Below are 20,355 nucleotides of genomic sequence, written 5' to 3' on the forward strand. Positions count from 1 at the left end.
CTCCCCTTGGTAGAGGCCATGCTTCCAGCCCCAGCAGAGTGACCCTGGGGCCCCCAGGAGGAAGGCAGGAAGCCTCCTTGTCGTTCAGACTGGGACCTTTTTTGGTGTGTCTAAGGTCATTAGGACAGAAATCTGAGGGCTGTGTCTCTCCCCGCATTGAACTGTCCTTCCCCTGGTTTTCAGAGCCTAAATACGGATGCAAGCACGAACACGCTCCCCGCGGTGAGCCCCAGAGAGCCCTTGGTGCCGGCTTCCAGTGCTGTGTCCGCAGCCTATGGGCGCGCTCCCTCCCCGGCCTGTCTGCCCGAGTAAGTACGGCCTTCTGCCGCGCCTCCGTGTTGTCGGACTGCCCTTGCCTGTCGTGAGTGGGAGATTCAGCCCTTGGGTGGCATTTTTACAGGGATCCCAAGGTGGTGGAGAAGCAGAGAGAAGCCTCGAGTGTGGACAGACTTCCTTCTGCCCTGACGACAACGGCAAGTAAATCAGTGCAGGTGAACGGCGCTGCCACGGTACGTGTCCTGGCCGCCCTTCCCACCCCGGGGAGGAGGGGCGTGGTGTTCCTTTTCTGTGTCAGCTTATTTTCAGTGGAAGTCTGGTTTGCTGGGTTTTTTACGTGTGTAGGTGCTGTGCTTTCCCCACCTAATTCCTTGAGTATTGGCTGCTGACTTTCCACTGAGTGTCCTGGTTATTTCTCATTGCCGCCACCCTGGGGGCTTCTTACTTCACTGTTGGTTGAGCCAGGTTGTCTTTTGAAGTCTCAAGACTGCAGCCCAGTGTTCTCCATGGATTCCGATCACTTGTCCCAGTGGACACCGGGAAGAAGCCACGCCACCCCTGCCCACCTGCTCCCACCCCTGGGCGGCTCCGTCCTGGCTGCAGGCCTCCCTCCGCCTCCTCTGCCTGCCTCCTTCCCCCTTGGTGCAGCCAGCCTGGTTTATTCTGATTCAGTGAATTTTTGTCGTTTAGATTTGGGAGTTAAACCCTGTCTATAAGGTTGCATCTTTAAAGGAAACATTTTTATAGATTACAGTTACTTTTAAGTTAGTAATGGCTTATGGAGGTGAAATAGTTTTAAGTTTCTCTTCTGATATTTAGCCTTCCAGCTTCCACTTACCTGAAAAATTAACTTTTTAAAAAAAGTTTTTAACTCTGTCTTCACCTTCCCTGGATCTACACCACCAGCCTGTGGTGGTTTGAAATGGGCACAGACATTATTTGAAGCTCCTTGGTAAGTGATGGGCTGCATGGTTCAGGTGTTCCGGGAAGCCCATGCCGTGCGATGTGAGGGTGTTTGCAAGGCCGTGTGGGCGGAGGAGGCAGATGCTGCTCCCGGCTCTTTCCAGGGGCAGCTTTTCTCACACCTTTTTTCAGGGCTTCCTTGTGACTCGAGAGTGCAGAGGCCGGCACTGCATATGCCAGGACCTTTTCTGGTTTTATCCGTTTTTATAAGACGTTCCTAGAGTGTCTTGGAGGGAGCTTTGTGCTGCAGGGGAAGCACAACTGGTTGAAATCTGTGAGCTTTTACAAGTGACAGCACTTTTGGGTGTGGAATTGAGCATCCGCTGAAAACATCGCTCACGTTCCCGAAGTGAGCTGCACAGGTTTGGAGGTGGCCTTTTGTGCACGTAACCGCAGCATTGTGTCCCTTCCCCAGGAATTGCGAAAACCCAGCTATGCGGAGATTTGTCAGAGGACGAGTAGAGAGCCTCCGTCTTCCCCGTCGCAGCCCCCAAAAGAACAAAAGCCCAACGCCATCAGTTGTGGGAAGGAAGAAAAGAAGCTCGCCGAGAGAGAGCCCCCTGCCCCCAAGTCCAACCCGGGGCCACCCAAAGACCAGAGGAGGCCACCGGGCCGCCGGCCCTCGCCCCCCGCTGCCGGGAAGCGTCCACACAGAGAACAGAGCACCCCCCCCAAGTCCCCTCAGTGAGCGCCGAGGTCTGGGAGGGCTGTGAGGAGCTGGGGTCGCCACAACTAAGCACTGTCCCACTCGGGGCCAAGGATGAGCCGCTGGTTAGGGGCTTGCAGCGTAGACAAGGCCGGTGAGGTGCCTGCAAGTGGTTTTTCTTCCATGAGTCGGATTTTCCCCCTCTTGAAAAAAATCTATTTTTCAGGATTTAATTAATATAAACCTTATTTTAGGTTGGTGCTTAACTGGAGGTGATGCATAAGTCTGATTTTTTTCAGGATAGAAAATGCATTTATCCTAACAAATTGATATTTTTATTAAGCCTCCATGTGGCTATGAATGCAAGCTATATATAGTGAGTTTTTCTAAATTAAGCGGAACTATGCTACTTCATTTTTTAAAATAACTGGTTAGCAAGTGCATTCCTTTGAGATGTCCAGACCGATGGGTGGGCTGAAGACCGCTGGGATCGAGGTTGGAGGCGACACGGTCAGTGTGGCCCGGAGAAGAAAAAGGGGTCAGGTCATGCCCTCGCTGGCTTGGGAGTTGTACTTCATTCAGAATCTTAGCAAGTGACGCTAGTGGTTTTGTTTTTGTTTTTGTTTTTTTAAAAAAACACAGCCCGTTATTGACCTACTGGGCGAGATGCACCCCAGAGAGCCCTGAAACCTTGAGTTTTGATGTGCTGCAAGCAAGTAACCAGCCTCTCACTCCTGTCTCAAGTGGTTGTTGTGTAAGACAGAGTCAAAGCACATTGTGAATAGAACTTAAATGAAAACATAAACCTGGTTGCCCACTCACGTGTCCCCGCAAAAATGTACCCTGATGTTGTCTTGCTCCCGAGAGCTGGCGGGAGGGCGTGGGCACCCCCGTGGCCCCCGCGGCTCCCCCGCATTAGCCGCTGCGTGGGCACCTTCCCGTGGCTCCGCGTCGGCCCGCAGTGGAAGCGTTGCTTAAGTTGTGAGGGAGTGGAGTCTCGGGGGGGCTCGGTGGTGAGGCTGACAGTCCCTCCCGGACGAGGGTCTCACTGATCCCCTTCCGGAAGTGCTGCACTCTGAAGAACGCGCATGCACTAACGCTAGCGGTTCATAATAAAGTTAAATATAAATTATTTTGTTTTAAAATGCCTAAATTTTTTCTTGAAGTATTCTAAGCAGACATTAAAACATTTCCTGCTAAATGTAACCATACAGTTTATTCCACAGAAGGTTATTTAACAAGACTGAGGGTTCTTTTTAAAACATTATTTCCATCCAATATTTAAAGACTTGAATTTTATTTAAACTTGAAAATGACTTTGCCTTAACTTTTGTATAAGACAGCTTAGAGTTGGTGGAGACTGGCCCCCGGGTTGGCACGAGGGGTACAGAGCTGCTCAGTCTGGTGGGGCTGCCGCCACGGGTGTCCCCGAGCGAGCATTCTGTAGCACAGGTCTGCAGTACACCCCGAAGATCTCCAACAGTTGACCTTCTTCAGATTGTTGAGAAACCCTGTAAATGCAAATAGTCGATACTGTATTAAATATGTGCACTTGGGAGTGTGTGCTTTGCTTGTACAGTTGTAAATAATCAGAACATATTAAAAAGGTACCCTAAAGAGAAAAATCTGATAAAAATTATTGATATATTATAAATGTTGCTATTGAGCTGGATGTAGATAAACTAAATGTTGTGGTTTGAATATTATTTTAATTTGTTGAGGTGTTTTTCTTTTTCTCTGATGCTGGTGTGTTGGGCTGATTCTGCCTCTTTGCTGCTGCAGAAGGGAAATGGAAAGTCCTAGCAGAGCCTTCCGACGTTTTCATGCTCTTCTCACAAGTCTGTAAATATGTACTAATCATAGCTAATGTGAAATCATAATGTAGGAAGCAGAAACTGGCAGGAGCTTCAGGAGAAAGCAAAAGATAATCTACTTAGAATCCTAACTGCCAGAGGAGAGCCAGCCCTGGTGCGCTTGACCGTCTCCTTCAGAGAAGCCGCCAGGACTCACTATCTAGGAGTACACAGTGCTAGTGTAAAAGGAACAGGAGGATTTCTTTTTTTGTAGGTGAGGGATTGCTGACTTAAAAAATCAGGAATTAGTTGACCTCTGACGCCCCATCTCATGAGTACTGTAAGAAAAGCTGGAAAGGCAAGCCCCAGGAAGTGCTCACTGTGGCGATCTTTGCTGGAGGAGGGAGCGGATGTGGTCAGCCTTGGTCACCCGCCCCCCCGCCCCACCCAGGGGCCGCAAACCCTGTGTGGAGCTGACACACTGGTTTTCAGCAATGACAGATCCTTGCCCTGGCGGCAGGCTGTGTGCTAGAGCCAGCCGTAGCCGTCCACGGCCGGCAGGACGAAGGGGGTCACTCGTGACAGCAACGGGGCACAGCCAGGCACGGGGGCAGCTGGTGCGTGGGAGGGGCGTGGCCTGGCGGTCCTGTACCCTCCGTGCCCGCTCGCCGCACTGCGGCCCCTGTCCTTGCAGCCCACGTCGGTTGCACCCAGAGTTGCAACCTCGCTCTGGTGGGATTTTTATAGCATCCTTTTTAATTAAGCAACAGTGATACACCAAACAGCTATATAACGTCCCAAACCCCAGCTTTCTGAGATCACTGTGAGATTTTCCCCTCACAGAAGAGAAGGGAGCCTGGGACGTGGCACAGAGACGGCTCTGGCACGAGCAGCCACAGCTGGTTGGGGGCTTTTGTCCAGTTTTAGAAACCGAAGTCTTTCCTTCCCCCAGCAGTAGTTCAGGATGTAGAATCAGAGATACAGCAATCACAAATGACATTTTAACTTGTAAAATTATGTGAGGATACTTATAATTTGGAAATAGCGAGATGAGAATCTGGCCCCGTTTCACCAGACATGAATTTCCAGTAGAGTAGTTGCTTTTTAGGAGTTGGTGTCCTGATGTTCCTGGCCCGGCCCGCCTGTCCTCGCATCACTGATTGTCACTGGTGGGTGGCAGAAGGCGCTTCCGGCGGCTCTGTTAGCCAGGATCACGCAGTTTACATTTCAAAGCCAGTTCAGTTTGTTACAGGGGCAGCGGGTGAGGAAGGTGCGTGTCTGTGCCCGCCACCAGCGAGCTGCATTTGGGGGCTCGTGCGCTTCGTGGCCTGTCACCCCCAGGCGCCCCAGACAATCCAAGTCAGAAGCAGAGCCAGCAGCCGCCAGTCTGCCGAGCGGGACGTGCTACGGAAGCTTTCTTGAGGGCCTTTGTTTTTGTTCTACTTCTTTTCATTAAGACTGGAATCAAGCTTACGTGTAAACTATTGATAATTTAAGTTTCCTTTTGTGTCATTCAGTGTAAAACTGTCTAATTTGAAAAAAAATGTAGGTTATGAAAAATAAAGATTTAGGCACTGTTGCAATTTTTCTTTGATTTTTTTTTAATTAAAAATTCCTTCAAGAATACATCTTTTTAAAAAATAATTCTTGTCTCTTCCCATCAGCGTACATGAGAATGGAATGTGGTTGCCTCCAACTGGTGTTTGGATTGTCGAGGCCCCGAGCGCCTGCAGCGTAAGGGGCCCCCAGTCGGCATAGTGGTCTAAGACGTTCGGGGGAGCAGTGCACTAAATCCAGGATTTACCACGGAGCTAAATATCCCAATGTCGGGATCTTCCGTTGCTTGTGTTAAATGGCCTGTCTCTTGTGCGATGTTCCCGTAGAGTCACTTGATGATGGGTCCTTGTGGTTTTCAGATCAGACGTGAGCCACAGAAACGAAGTAATTGACTCACCCTTAAATACTGGTGATGCCAGCGCTGCTCAAGGCTGCAGGTGGATGAACAGCTTAGTAGATTATTGATTTGGGGCACGAATGGTCTGCTTCAATGACAATTGACTAATTTTCCTCGTCTGTGAACTGCCTGTTCGTTTCCTTTCCCCTTTTTTTCTACGGGATTATCTTTTTCATACTGATGTGGTGTTCCTGATCTGTTTGGGCTACTAACTCTGTCTGTTACGTATGTTACAAATACTTCCCCTCAATCCCTACCGGTTGTCTTAACGTTTTTAGAGTATGTTTTTATCTTACAGTTTTTGATTAACATGTAGTAAAATTTATCCTTCTTCTCCTTTGTGGTTCTAGCGTCTTGGTCTTGTTTCTGAAGTATTTCCCTGCTCTGTAGGCATGAAGATAATCTGTGTGTGTGTGTGTGTGTGTGTGTGTGTGCGTGCGTGTGTGTGTGTGCAGTCCATCTGGAATTGTTGGCCTGGATGTGCATGTGTGGTCTGGGTCATGGCCTAACTCTACTCTTGCCATACGGAGGGTCTCTGGTTTGTTAATTCTCCATGGTGCGTGATGCCACACTTGTTCCTTGCAGAGTCCCCACAGATGCATGCATGTTGTCTAGGTGCTCCCTTCCTTCCTGTCTGTAGTTCTGTTTCTTTGCTGACCCCATAGGCTTTCATTCAGCCATCATTCTGCGTGGCCAGGAACTTCTTTCATGGAACTCCTCACAGTTGTAATTCAGTGTGCTCTACGAAGGCCGGAAGTGAGCCCATCCCAGTCACTTTGTATCCCCCGTACTTAGGACACTCTGCAACATGGTAGATGCTCAATAAATGTTTGTTAAATTGATGAAATATTTGAGTATGCTTTTTAGCACAGCACTGGCCTAGAAAATTTGGAAGAACTAGGGTCATGCTCTGCTGTTTCCATGTAACCATCCAAAACTCACTGGCTTGATGTGACAATCACACATCAGGATTGGCTGATGAAGGCTTGGTGTGGCAGCTCTGCTGACCCTCGGCCCCACTTGCTCACAGATGCACGGGTGCTGCCTCCTCGCCACCGTGTGCTGCTCATCTGGGCCTGCTTTTTGATAGCCGTGGGAGGGTGCAAGAGCTGAACCCTGGCGTTTAAGCCTCCCTTCCCCCAAGAAGTTGAAATCATTGCGTTCCACTCCTTGGTATACCTACATGTTTCGCTAACATTAAAATCCTGTTTTTCTGAGTCATGGACTAAAAGCCATGGTTGAAGAAACACCACCGGCAGGTGGCCTCATTGCCGGGTGTGATGAGCAGTGAGCCCCATCTGAGCCCAGGGGACTGACGGTCGTCTTAGACGGGCGTGTCTGGGATTCCCTGGGACACACTGTTCCTGGCCTGCCGTGCGGAGGCGGGCCGGCGGTGAGGCCGGAAATAAGAACAATGGGTGACTTTTCACCAGCACCTCCCCACGGGGGCTCTCTGTGTGTGTGGAACCAGAAACACCGTGGAGCGCCACTAGCATGGGTGCCCACCAGACGTGTGGGCCCTGCGCTCCCGTCCCGGGAGGCTGGGTGGTCGGGTGGTCCTCCTCTGAGCTGAAGCGGGCAAGAGAGCCGCCCGGCGAGGTGGGTCGGCTGCACTGCTGGCGATTGCGTGTCTGCGAGATGCAGCTGCAGCCATTGGTGGGTGTCCCCGGCGTGGTAGCGGCCCCCAGGGCCTGGGTTCACACTCGCCCGGGTTTTCCTTTGAGCCACGGTGGCCCCTCGCCTCCCTGAAAGTCACGACTTGTTTACGAACGGTCGTGTGCCCGCGTGCTCCGTCGGTAGGTGCGTGGTGCGCGAGGGCCTCCAGAACTGAGAAGCCAAGGCGGGTGCTTGTGGGGGCGGCCGGTCCTCCCGCATAGCACCTCCTCGCCTGGCCGCAGCACAGAGGACGCGTGCGAAGGACACACGCTGGGCCCATACCAGCAGGCCCTTCTGAACCGGTCCAGCGGTGAGGCCCCGACGACTGTGATCACAGTTTGGGAGGGAGAGCGGGCCGTGCCTGTCCCGGCCTCCCCGTGGCCTGCAGAGCATCCGACACAGGAAGGCTCAGTGGCCATGTCTGAGTGTGGGAAGGGATGGGAGAGGGGACCAGGCAGGGGCCCACGTGTCAGGGCAGCAGTCCCTGGTCCACACACAGCCCTAGAATAAGCCCTTTTGTTTGAGTGACCGGGAGTGAATCCTTGCAGGAAATGGGGGATGTTAGAGCTGGCGCCGGGCCTGCCCCCAGGGGAGCGCCCGCCCCAGGCCTCGAGGCAGGCGGCCAGCTCGGCTCCCTGCTGCGTCTGGCTCCCAGGGGCCCCAGGCAGCCTCGAGGCAAAGGCCGCATCCCGGCACGTCCCAGCACGTAGCCGTTCGAACCAGGAACGAGGCTGCCTCCGAAAACCACACCAGGAGACCCTTCATCTTGGGACGAGTTTCCGAATGAGCTTGAGCCTAATTGGCAAAGCCAAACTGAGAAGATTTGCTGACTCCCCTGCCATGAACTTGGGGTTCGGGGTGGGGGGTGGTGTGCTGACCCCCGTTGGCTGGTAAGGACACAGGAGGGTCGCCCAGCACACCAGCCGTTGTCGCGAACTAACGGTCGAGAGGTACTTGTGGTTAATAGGTCGAGTCCCGGGGGGAAAAGCCCCGCAGAAACCCCAGGACCAGGGCTGGCTCAGGTGGGCAAACCCGAGCTCACCAGTCCTTGAGATTGAGTTGGGTTTATTTTGCTCTTTTCCTAGTTTCTCAGAACTTTAAGATGACCGATTTATGATCTTTCCTGAGGTGAGCGTTCCATGCTATCAATTTCCCTGTCAGCTGAATCCCAGTTCTTTGTATTTTTAATTTTTTTTTTGAGATTTCTTCTTTGATCTGTGGACTGTGTAGAAGGCGGTTGTTTTCCTTCCAGGTGTTGGGAGATTTTCCTGTTGTCCTCCTGTTACTGGTTCCTAGTGTGGTCGCACCGTGGGCAGAGCAGGCCGTGTGATCCTGTCTTCTTCCAGGTGCGTCAGGGTGGGCTTTGTGACGCGGGTGGGCGCCCGCGGGTCGGGAGGCCGGAGACGGCGTGTGGCGCTCCAGGCCTGTGCTCTGCGCGGGGCTCGCTCCCGCGTCGCCGGCTGTCCCAGCGCACTTGCCGCGTCGAGGGGCCCCACTCCGGCCCCCAGCCCCACTGGCGTTTGGCGGGGTATTGGGGCGCTCTGCTGGTGGGTGCCTGCACCTGCACCTCTTGATCCCCTCGCTCTGAGGTTTCACTTTATTGGACGTCATTAGACCCGTTCCCGCTCCTCGTTTCCCGTCGTGCCCGTGAGGTGCACCTTCTCCGACCCTTTGTCTCAGCTTGCGGCCGTCCCTCCCATCCTTGACCGGGGGCCCACGGGCCGTGTACGCGCGAAGGGACCATCTGTGTGCTGCGCCGTGTGTCTTCCACCTGCTCCTGTCTCGTTGCTCCTTGCCTTCCGGGGGTGGGGGGGTTAGTCATCATTTGCCGATTCCTTAGGGCCCAGGTCACAGGTGGTTTTAGAGACAAGTCAGCCACTATGTGTGACGGGGTTGGCGCCCAGTACTCCGGCCACACCCGTGTGACAGGCACAGGTGAGCGAGGAACCGGGGACAGCGGCCTGCTGGGGTGGTTTTGGGAGAGCATGTGAGGTGGAGCCAGCTGCCCGAGGGAGCCGTCCGGAAGATGGTACCCAAACACGGGCAGAGCCGGGAGAACGCCACACAGCCTGGCGACGTCAGGGACCCAGCCTGGCGTTCTCCCGTACGCCTGCACCAGGCTGTGGGGGCCGCACACGTGTGCAGTAGGTGCAGGGAGTGCGTTAGATGTGGCGGACAGCGTGGCCAGTGTGGACGAGCGACCGTCCGGCTGACTGGGGGCGGGCAGTGTGGACGAGTGACCAGCTGGGTATCTGAGAGCGATTGAGGGTGACCTGAAACCCCCCAGAGGTGAGGGCCGCTGGTCGGTAGGGACCACCTGGGGTCCCTTCCTGGACATCCCTGGCTTGGTGTCCTCACCTGTCCTGGGAGCAGGGTCCAGCCATGCTGTGTGGGAGCCTCGGCAGCGTCTCGGGGCAGCTCTCCCTGAAGCCTCGGCTGCCCTCTGCCCTCAGGCTGCCCGTGTGTAGGTGCCACCCAAAGCAGGGACATTTGGTGGCTTTCCCAGTGTTCAGGGGTCATGCAGTGAGCGTGCAAGGAACGCTGGGTCAGGTCACTTCTCGGGGTTCACCGGCCACAGGGACCTCTGCATTCTGAGAGCTTCCACCTTTCAGTTCTGCCGTGTCCCCCGCTTTCCCTGCCGGGCCTCACTGTGGGGCTTCCTCGGCACTTGTCATCGATGCACAGAGACCTGCACGCTGAAGCCGAGCCTGTCCTCGGGGCGGCAACGGAGGGACCCAGCTGGTCACTGAGCAGGCGGTCAGAGCTCAAGGTGTCCCCTCGGCGTCCCGCCCCCCTCTTGCAGGCCCGCGTCGTCCTCACGCGCCCGGGGGGGTTTAGCAACGTCAGAGCTGTCGGGGAATGTCTCACCTCACCGGGCGGACTTGGGAGCCATTTCAGTTCTTGACCAGTGACCCGCGGGTCCACCCCTGGGGCAGGGGGAGAGGGCCCACGAGGGGTGGTCCTGGACACAGAGGGACGCTCCTCGGGAGACGCCGCTGTTGACACCGTGTATCCCAACCCCTTGGACCCCATGTGCCCTGTCCCCTCCCTGAACCTGCTGGCTCGCGGCCACCGCGGACACGTGCTGGGGCAGCCTGACCTTCCCGAGGTGTCACGGGCGCTCATGCCTCCCGATCCTCTAGTGGCTGTCCGCTCCCGGCCCGTGGGGGACGTCTGGTCACCCCCACCATCACTGATGTCCTTCTCCAGGACTCGGGCCTGCCTCCCCCGGATTCACGCAGGGACCGCTGCTGACATGCCGGGTTCTCCTCTGCCTCTTCCCGCACGGCCGCCAACCCTGCCCATGTGCCTGCCACCACCCGTGGGAGTCCCCTGTGGCCTCCGTGCCCTGCTGACCTGGAGGGCCCAGTGGCCATCAGACAGGGTGTGGCCACATGTGCTGCTTAGCTGTTGGCTGGCCTCTACTGGGGCACGGCTGATTTGGGGGGTGTGTTTTGTTTAATGCCGTTTGCCCGGTACCTGGAACTGTTGGGAAGGTGTTTGGTGGCGTGCTCTGCGAGATGCTCAGTGAAGAAAGCCGTCTGTGCTGCCTCCTGAGAAAGGGGTGGAGAGGGGGCGTGGCCGCAGCGAGGCTGGGAGATCCTCCTGGCCGGCTCAGGGGGAGGACCGCGGCTTGAGCACTGGGGTGCAGGTGGGGAGCCCAGGGTGGACCCAGAGTTGCGCTTGCACACCTGAACTTTGCAAGGCCGTGGCACTCGGAGTGCCCGGGCACCAGCGGAGGAAGAAGGGGTAGTGGGCTGAGGTGGACGACCCCTCCCACGTAGACAGGGGAACCACACCGGTCCCCTCCTTCCACCCTCGTGGACCCCTCCTCAACCACTGGTGGGCAGCCGTCATGCAGGGACTTCCAGGGGGCTCGCTCCCCCACAGGGCGCCGCCCCCATGCTCTGGCCTGTCTTTCTGCTAACATTTCGCCCTCATGCTGACATAGCTTCATAGCTGACTGGAAACCGGAAGCACCAGTCCTCCAGCGTGTCCTTCATTTGCAAGGTCATGTGGCTACTCTAGGGTTTAGAGCCAGCTTGTTGGTTTTTACCAAAATGTCCTGCTGGGATTGTGATGGGAATCTCACTGGATCTGTAGACCTGTGTGGGGAGGCTACAGAGCCCTTGACCCTTTCTGAGGCCCTCCTGATTTCCCTCCGATGAGTTTTGTACCTTAACGCGCAGTCCTGGGCATCTTTTGTTAAATTAATCTCTACATATTTTGTATTCTGGCGCTGTCGTAAATGGCATCCCCCCACTTTCTTACCGTCCGTTGCAGGCATGGGGGAACCTGACAAATAGGCTTTTGTGTAGGGGACTGTGTCTCTCTGCTCATCCCTGCTGGTTCAGACCTCAGCCCCGCCACGAGTCCGGTCCCACCGAGCCCTTGGGAATGTGTCTTTAAACCAAACATTTCCTAGGATTAAATAAACCCCATGAAAAATGGAAGCACTCTCTGGAGACCGATGTAGTAAACTGCCCGCACAGACCGCCGCGGACGCCGCCCGCCTCTTTGACCCAGCCGCCATGGGCCTTCTCCTTTGAAGATTAACAATATTCAAAAACACGGTTGGAGGCCTGGGAACCCCAGATGGCATGGCTGTCCCCCACCAGACTCTCAGTTTCAGGGAGTGCCACGGAGCGTGGGGCCATGCCGGGGCGCTGGGTGGAAACTCGTGTTTCCCATCTACCCTGCGGGCCTGTTTCTCTGCATGTTCTGAGACGCACACGTGGCTGTTGTGCAGGTGCCCGAGTTAGCCTGACCGAACAACGTGGGGCTGGTGCCTCCGGGCCGGCTGCCCTCAACCGTCAATGGGGAAAGAACCGCAAGAGAGGTTTTCAAACGTTTAATTTAATTGTACATCTAGAACACACTTCTGTTTTTCCGTACGAGTCAGGCGGTGGGTGGGCTTGCCCCACTCAGGCCCAAGCGCGGCCGCCATCCAAGGGCCACCCGCCCAGCCCGAAGACTGCACATGGCCTCGCTTTCTAAACTTGGTGGGCGGCGCTGGGCGGCGGCGTTCGGGGTTTCTAGCCAGGACTCTGCCACGTCAGCCTCACGGGACTCACCGGGAGCGCCAAGAGCCACGGCTCCAGGAAAAACGGGGTTCCAGGCGCGTTGTCGTTTAGCACGGCAACCCGCAGACCTGCACGCACACGCATGCCCGTGCCCATGCCGGGGCAGCCGCAGGAAGGCCAGCCCAGGCCCCAGCGTCACGTCTCGCCAGCAGGAAGGGCCCTGGGGAGTCAGCCAGGAAAAGAGAAAGTTCCAGAGCGAAGTGAAGGGAGCTGGCCTCCTGTGGGAGCCTGCCGCGTGGACGGCGGGGACAGGCTCTGGGCTGCTGCAGAGACCACGGTAAGGAGAGGCACCCAGACGCTGCCTCAGGGGCTCTTCACTGAGGCGCGGCCGCCGTGCCGGACATGTGTCCCGGAGCCTTTGTGTTCCCCACAGTGGAGCTAAGTGACTGTTTTTAGCTTGAGATATAAGTGACATCTAGCATTGCACTGGCTAAGGTGTGCAACGTAAAGATTTGAAATACATATATACCGTGAAATAATCACCCGCTGAGTCTAGTTGCCATCCACCGCCGTGCAAGTTACAGTTCCTGTTTGCGATGAGAACATCCACGGTCTACTCTGTTCTCAGCTCTAAAGCCACAACACGGTGTTATCAGCTAGGGTTGCCATGACATCCCCAGGACCGCTTTATGCTATAACTGGAAGTTTTGTACCATTTGACCCCCTTCACCCATGTTGCCTACCACCCCCTGCCTCTGGTAACCACCGATCTGTTCTCGCTATCTGTGAGTTTATTTCATTTTATTTTTTTAGATTCCACAGATAAGTGAGATCGTGCAGTATTTGCCTTTCTCTGAGTTATTTCACTCAGCATAATGCCATCGAGGTCCCTCACTATTGTTGCAAATGGCAAGGTCTTATTCTTTTTTATGGCTGAGTAATATTTGTATATACACCACATCTTCTCTATCCACTCATCCATCGATGGACACTTGGGTTGCGTCCATATCTTGGCTGTTGTAAATAATCCTGCAGTGAACAGGGGGTGCAGATATCTGTTTGAGTTAGCGTTTTTGTTTTCTTCAGATAAATACCCAGCGGTGCAATTACTGGGTCATAGTACAGTTCTATTTTTAACGTCTTGAGGGAACTCCATACTGTTTTCCAGAGCGGCTCCACCAGTTTGCATTCCCACAAACAGTGTAAGAGTTTCTAATTTCTCCACATCCCCACCAACATCTGTTTCTTGTGTTGTTGATTTTAACCATTCTGACCAGTGTGAGGTGGTGGTATCTCATTGTGGTTTTAATTTGTATTTACTTGTATTTCCCTGATGACAAGTGGTGTTGAGCATCTTTTCATGAGTCTGTTGACCATTTTCTTTGGAAAATGTCTATTTCCTCTGCCCATTTTTCAATTGAATTTTTTTGTTTTCTTACTCTTAGGTTTTGTAAGTTCTTCACATATTTTGGATGTCAACCCCTTATTGGATATGATTTGCAAGTACTTTCTCCCTTTCCGTAGGCGGCTTTTCATTGTGCTGCTGATGGTTTCCTTTGCTGGCAGAAGCTTTTGGTTTGATGTCGTCCCATTTGTTTGTTGTTTTTGTTGCCTTTGCTGTTGGTGTCAAATCCAGAAAATCCAGGAAAACAGCATCAAGGAGTTTACTGCCTATGTTGTCTTTTAGGAGTTTTATGGTTTCCGGTCTTACTTTCAAGTCTTTGATCCATTTCAAGTGGAGTACGATAGGGGTCCAGTTTCATTCTGCTGCATGTGGCCGTTCAGTTTCCCAGCACCATTTACTGAAGAGACTGTCCTTGTCCCATTGCATATTCCTGCCTCCTTTGTCGTGAATTAACTGACCATACACATGTGGGTTTGTTTCTGGGGTCTCTATTCCATTGACCTGTGTGTCTGTTTTTATGCCAATACCAAACTGCTTTCATTACTGTAGCTTGTAACATAGATTGAAATTGGCGAATGCAATGCCTGCCGCTGTCCTCTTCTTTCTCAAGATGACTTTGGCTATCTGGGGCCATTAGTGGTTCTGTACAAATTTTAGAATTGTTTGTTTTATTTCTGTGAAAAATGCCATTGGAATTTTGATAGGGACTGCAATGAATCTGTAGATTGCTTTGGATAATATGGACATTTTAACCATGTTAATTCTTCCAGTCCATGAATGTGGTATATCTTTCCATTTGTGTCTTCTTCAATTTCTTTCATCAGTGTTTTTTAGATTTTCATGTACAGATATCTCACCTCCGTGATTGAATTTATTCCTAAGTATTTTATTGTTTTTGACGCAATTGTAAGTGGCATTATTAATTTCTCTTCTGATCATTGTTCTTAGAAACACAACAGATTTGTGGGTATTGATTTTATATCTTGCAATCAGTAATCAATACTGAATTCATCGATTAGATCTAATAGTTTTTGGGGTGGAGTCTTTAGGGTTTTCTATATAAAGATGTCATCTGCAAAGAGTGACAGTTCTACTTCTTCCTTTCCAATGTGGATGCCTTGTGTTTTTTGTCTGGCCTGGTCCCTGTGGCTAGGATGTCCAGTACTGCGTTGAAAAGGCGTGTTGAGAGCAGACATCCTGGTCCTGTTCCTGACCTTAGGGGAAGAGCTTTCATCATCTCACTGTTGAGGATGATATCAGCCGTGGGCTTGTCATACGTGGCCTTTATCATGTGGAGGTGTGTTCCCTATGTTCTCACTTTGTTGGAAGTTATTATCATGAATGGATGTTGGGTTTTGTCAAATGCTTTTTCTGCATCCATTTTTCTGCATCATCTATTGAGATGATGATGTGACTTTTATCTCTTATTTTGTTAATGTGCTGTACCATGTTGATTTGCAGATGTTGAACCATCCGTGCATCCCAGAGATAATCCCACTTGATCATGGCATATGATCCTTTCACAGTATTGTTGGATTTGGTTTGCTAATAACCCATTGAGGATTTTTTTTTTTTATCTATGTTCATTAGAGATACTGGCCTGTAGTTCTCTTTTCTTGTTGTGTCCTTGTCTGGCTCTGGTATCAGGGTAATGCTGGCCTCGTAAAATGAATTTTTAAGTGTTTCCCCCTCTTCTGCGTTTTGGAAGAGTTTGAGAAGGTTTGCTGTTAATTTTTTCTCTAAATGTTCGGTAGAATTCACCAGTGAGGCTGTCTGGATCTGGACTTTTGTTTGTTGGAGGTTTTCTATCACTGAGTCAATCTCCTTAGTAGTAATCAGGATTTGGATTGTCTATTTCTTCACAGCTCAGTGTTCTAAGTGATTTTCTAGGTGCACGCACACGGACAGGCTTCTAAGGTTATCTGGATTCTGTAAAGCCAGGGGCTTGAACTGCTCCACAGGCTTCTAGGTCAGGTCCCTGTGGCTGTTAGGTCTGCAGCTGTTGGAAGGAGGGTTGGAGGCGGATGGAGTCTCCTCCAGGCACTGAGCCGTCTGCTGGAGACGGTGGGCCGGGTGGGCCGGCAGCCCTGTTTGAACATCTGCAAAGGGAAGGGGAGCGTCAGAGGGAGGGAAAGTTCCGTCAAGGAAGGCCAGTCAGGCTCACTGCCTGCACAGGGGCCTCAGCTCACGTTCACCTCCAAGCACAGGCACTCATCGGGATTTGCTCCTGTTCCGGCCTGAATGCTGGGTGACACCCACACTCCCCCTCCCAGGGCTCTGTCCTGTGCGCCCCAACCCCGCAGTGCTGTCAGCACCTGCCAGGCCACACCGAGCCCGGGCAGTCCGCCCAAACAACAAAGGAAGGTGTTTGGCCTCAAGTGGGCGCCCGTGCTCTGTCACCAGAGGCGGTGGGAAGACGTGAAGGCTGCAAGCTCTGTTCTCCTGGGGGCAAAATCAAGTCTCAGCTTGATTCCTGTGGGACCCTGGGCCTGGCCAGCCCCTCAGTGCTTTTGTGCCCAGGGCTGTAGCCTGATTGGGCCGCTCTGTGCTTGTTTCAACACCAGCTTTGGGGTATGTGGATTCTGGCTGGGCCTGGGGAACCCCCCGCCCCCCGCCCCGGGGCCGGCTGCCGTGGGCAGCGCAGGCCTGGCCTGGGACACCCAGGAGGTGCTTGCACACACGGGGTCTGCCCAGAGTGCTAGAAACACGTGCTGTCCTCTGTCCCCAGAAGCAGGAAGGGTCAGATCGGCCACAGACCGGCAGGCCTCCCGGTCCCCTCGCCCGCATCCAAGGCTGCTCACTGGCTTCCTGCCCAGGCCCTGGGGCTCCGTCTCCGGGGTCCTCCACCTTCCGGCACAGTGGGACCTAGGGAGCCGTGGGTGCTGTTGTGGGCCTGCAGCCCAGGGAGGTAGATGGAGCCTCAGGTGGGAGTGCCCCCCTTTCCGGGAAGAGCGGGAAGATGCCAGGGTCAGGATCAGTGTTTTCTTGGAGGGGGGGCACGTTTGGGCTGGGTAGCCCGTTGTCTGGTGCCGGAGGGTCTGAGGATCTGGTGGCCTTCCCCGTGTCACCCTGTGGGCCCCCGTGGTTAACCCCGTGTCTGCTCCGGGCCCCACACAGGCAGCTGCTGAGCCCCACGGTGTCCTTTGGAACAATGGCCCAGACACACCCTCAGCCTCCTCACCCAAACACGTTTGCCCGCTGCTTCCAAATTCTTCCCAGATGTCCCACATCTGTAGGTTCTGGTTCCTTTTCCCTTAACAATTCCTGCAATTTGTGTCTCCCCCCCCGTCTTACTGTGAACAGTCAGGAGAAGCCTCCCGGGTGCACAGATCCAGCCTCCTACCTGGCGTTCCCGAGCGCCCCGAGCCCCGGGCTCCTGCCCTCGGCGCCACAGAGGCCTCATTCCCACCAGACACTCTGTAATGTGGGGGTTTCTCTCCTGCCCTCACCCGAACCCCTCGAACATCTGCGCTCCTGCAGACAGAAGTATGGTTTTCCAGAAGCTTCTCAACGTGCTGGCCCCGCCATCACCCAGCCGCCCCGGTACCCGAACGGTGTTCGGGATGGCGGCACCCTGCTCCTCCGCACTGGAATCTTGGTCTCTCGGGGCCTAGCAGAGCTGCAGCAGGGCTTTCTCACGGTCAGGGTGCTGGCCGGGCTGGTGCCTGCAGGTGAGGACTCTGTCTGGCCTGGGACGGCTCCTGCGTGCTGTCCTCACGAGGCCTTCCCCCTCTCTTCTCATGCGGATGCTGGCCCTGGGGAGTCAGGGCCCCCCCATGGCTCACCCCAACTTCCCTCTGCAGAGACCCCATCTGCAGTGCAGCCACGCCAGGGTGGGGGCTCCAGCACCCAGACTGGGGGGACTGTAATCAACACAGATGGAACCAGGAGGGCACAGGTGCTGTGGGCGTGAGATGCAGGAGCTCAGGTGGGATGGAGCACTCCTCGTGAGGTCGGGCTAGAGGAGGGAAGACGTCCCAGGAGAAACGGAGAGCCAAGAGCAGTGCAGGCTGGTGAGGCCAAATGAAGAAGGAAGGATGTGACTCTGTCCCGTTTGGGGGGGGGGGGGCAAGGGCAGCAGGGACGTTATTAGGTTCACGCTTAGGAAGTTCATTTTAAGTTACAAATGGATGGACTGGGAAGGGAAGAGCTTGGGAGAAGGGGTGGCAGTCACGAAGACAGTGCAGGGGAAGGTTGGGTCTTGGTGGCAATGGAGAGAAAGGGACATGGGGGGCTGCCCCAGGGAGGGGAGCCCTGTGTCCCCTGACCTCTTGGTCGTGGGCCAGTGTCCAAAGAGACAGAAGCTGACCCAAGAGCAGCCCGGCTGGGTGCAGGTGATGGGCTGGAGAGACAAGTGGGTGTGAACAAATCCTACATGAGACAAGACTCACTGAGCTCGATGGGAAAAAAGAAAGCCCCTCCCTGGGTGTCCACAGGCAGGAGAGGGGCCTCTGCGTTCACCGGCATGTGTTATGTAACCGGTTGTCCTGAGGGCACGCAGACGCTTTCTGCCCTGAGATGTCCCTGAGGCCTGGCCCCCTCCTGCCTCCTTACTCACCAGTGATGCTCCTGCAGGGAAGGAGAGAGCCGGGCTGGGAGAGAGCCAGCACCCGTTCCCGTGCCGGAGATGGCTGCAGCAGGGGTGCGGCTGGGGCCTGGAGAGCTGTGGGGTTGGGGACTCACCCGGGCCCCCCGTGCTCCTTGGGCTCCCTGTGCTCCCTGTGCTCAGGTGCGACTCCGGAAGCCCCGGCTGCGATGCCTCCTCCCGCTTACGGGTGCAGACTCCTCCGTGCTACGCCCGTGACTCGCTGGGTGCGCACAGCTAACAGCTGAGTAAATACGACAGAACGAGGAGAAAAGGTCAGGAATGGAACGTAAAAAAGAAAAGCTCTTTGGTGCTGCGATCATCGCGGCGTTCTCTGTGTTTCAAGTATGCACATCAGCTCCGGGGGAAGAAAACATCCTAGTTCCGTAAGTCAAACAATTAACTGCAGACCTGAAATGATTCAGGATTGATTTCCAAACAATTAAAAGGAACACTCCGTATACACCGCGCTCCGCGGCGAGTGGGGAGGCGGAGGGCGCCGTGAGGAAGGGCGGAAGCCCCGCGCACGCGAGTTCACGCGGGGCGGGAGGGGGCCCGCGGGCTCTGGCTGCTGTGCAGGGGGCTCGGCTCCCTCCACAGCCGGAGAGCCCTTTCCCTGCAACAGCGCCTGCAGGACGAGGCTCAGCTCCCCCTCCTGCTGCGGGCCTGGGAGCCCGCCCTCGGTGACACACACCCCTGCAGGCGGGCTCTGTGGGCCTGGGGGCGCAGGCGGCTTCCGGGCTGCGTGCAGAGGTGGGCGGGGCGTCTGCCCTGAGGCAGGTGCTCCCGGCCTGTGTGCCACCGCTTCTGCACAAACGGGGGTGGGGCGCCCCGCCCCGCCCGCCCCGGCATCTCCAAGCGCCTTCCCACGTCGAGGGTGGATTCCGTGAGTTCCAAGACCTGGAACAGGGCTGCCTGGCTCCCCCGGAGGGGCGGGAACGTCTGCTGCCCACCGGGGGATTCTGCAGGGGCGGCTCCTGCCCGCCCCCTGCTTCCTGCAGATGCCCCCAAACTGGCCCGAAGCAAGTCCTCCGCCAACAAACACCACCCTCCTGCGGGAGTCCCCAGTCTGGGGAGGGAGCAGTTCACGGTTCCCCAGAGTCTAGACCAGTAGAAATATAATGCCAGGCACAGAAGCAATTTTAAATTTCCTAGTAGCCACGTTAAAAAAACACACAACACAGACTAAGTTAATTTTAGTATTTTTAATTTACTCAACGCATATATTGCTAGTTCAGTAGATAATGAATGTCAAAAATGATCAATGCCGCATGATGCTGCACACCCACCACGAGGCGCTCAGGGGGAGAGGGACGGCTCCTGGCCAGAACAGCCCGGGGCTCCGAGGGGCTCCCAGTCCACCCCTCAGTGGGCGTCCTGAGCCAAGTCTTCTCCCCCAGCACAGGGACAGCAAAGCGCAAGGCCTGAGCAACACCAGCCCACCTCCTACAGGGGAGAGACTTTGGACAGTGGCCGGCTCTGGGGCACAGGTGTCTTGTCCCAGCTCCCACCAGGGCCGAGGGGATGCAAGTTTGAGTTCTGCTTTGCCATTTAACAGCTGTGTGAGTTTGGGCATGTCCCCTGACCTCTCTGAGCCTCAGTTAACTCAGATGACAAATGGGGGAAGTAAAACCCACCTGTTGGGTCTTTTGAAATGAAGGAAATCATGCATGAAAATGCTAAGACCAGGACCTCCGAAGACCTTGTGTGGGGCGACAGCAAGGCTCCTTTGCTGCAGCTCGGGGAGCTCAGTACCACGAGGGGCTGACCTGTCCCCCCAGGACCACCCAGCTTTAAGCCCAGCCACCCACCCCCTGCCCCATGCCCCATCAGCCTCAGCCGGTCCCCAAGGGTCTGTCAAGCGCCCAATCCTGAAGGTCCACCGAACACAGCCCCTCTTCTCTGAGAATTGTCCTTTCTACGTCTCAGGCTGTACCCTAGAGGCTACCTCTGGTTCCGTGTCACCTGAGGCAGAGAGAGAGAGAGAGAGAGGCAGGGAGACACAGTGGCAGAGAGGCTTGGGAAAGACTGGACAAGGGGTCTGGCCTGGGTT

General features: G+C 54.8%; 1 protein-coding gene across 2 annotated transcripts in view; it reads left to right on the forward strand.

Annotated features, from left to right (window-relative positions):
- The window catches only part of LOC112810007 (La ribonucleoprotein 4B), a 62,747-nt gene extending 57,486 nt beyond the window's left edge, over positions 1–5,261 (forward strand). For both annotated transcript variants that reach the window (XM_073879974.1, XM_025853444.1), the window contains exons 15-17: positions 184–308; positions 401–509; positions 1,655–5,261. In XM_073879974.1, the coding sequence (XP_073736075.1) occupies positions 184–308; positions 401–509; positions 1,655–1,927 (507 nt within the window). In that variant the 3' untranslated portion in view covers positions 1,928–5,261. The remainder of the gene's footprint in view (positions 1–183; positions 309–400; positions 510–1,654) is intronic.
- Positions 5,262–20,355: the final 15,094 nt, after the last annotated feature.

Source organism: Callorhinus ursinus, unplaced genomic scaffold (genome assembly GCF_003265705.2).
Source record: "Callorhinus ursinus isolate GAN/ISIS: 27379988/994484 unplaced genomic scaffold, GSC_fseal_2.0 scaffold36, whole genome shotgun sequence".
Taxonomy (NCBI): Eukaryota; Metazoa; Chordata; class Mammalia; order Carnivora; family Otariidae; genus Callorhinus; species Callorhinus ursinus.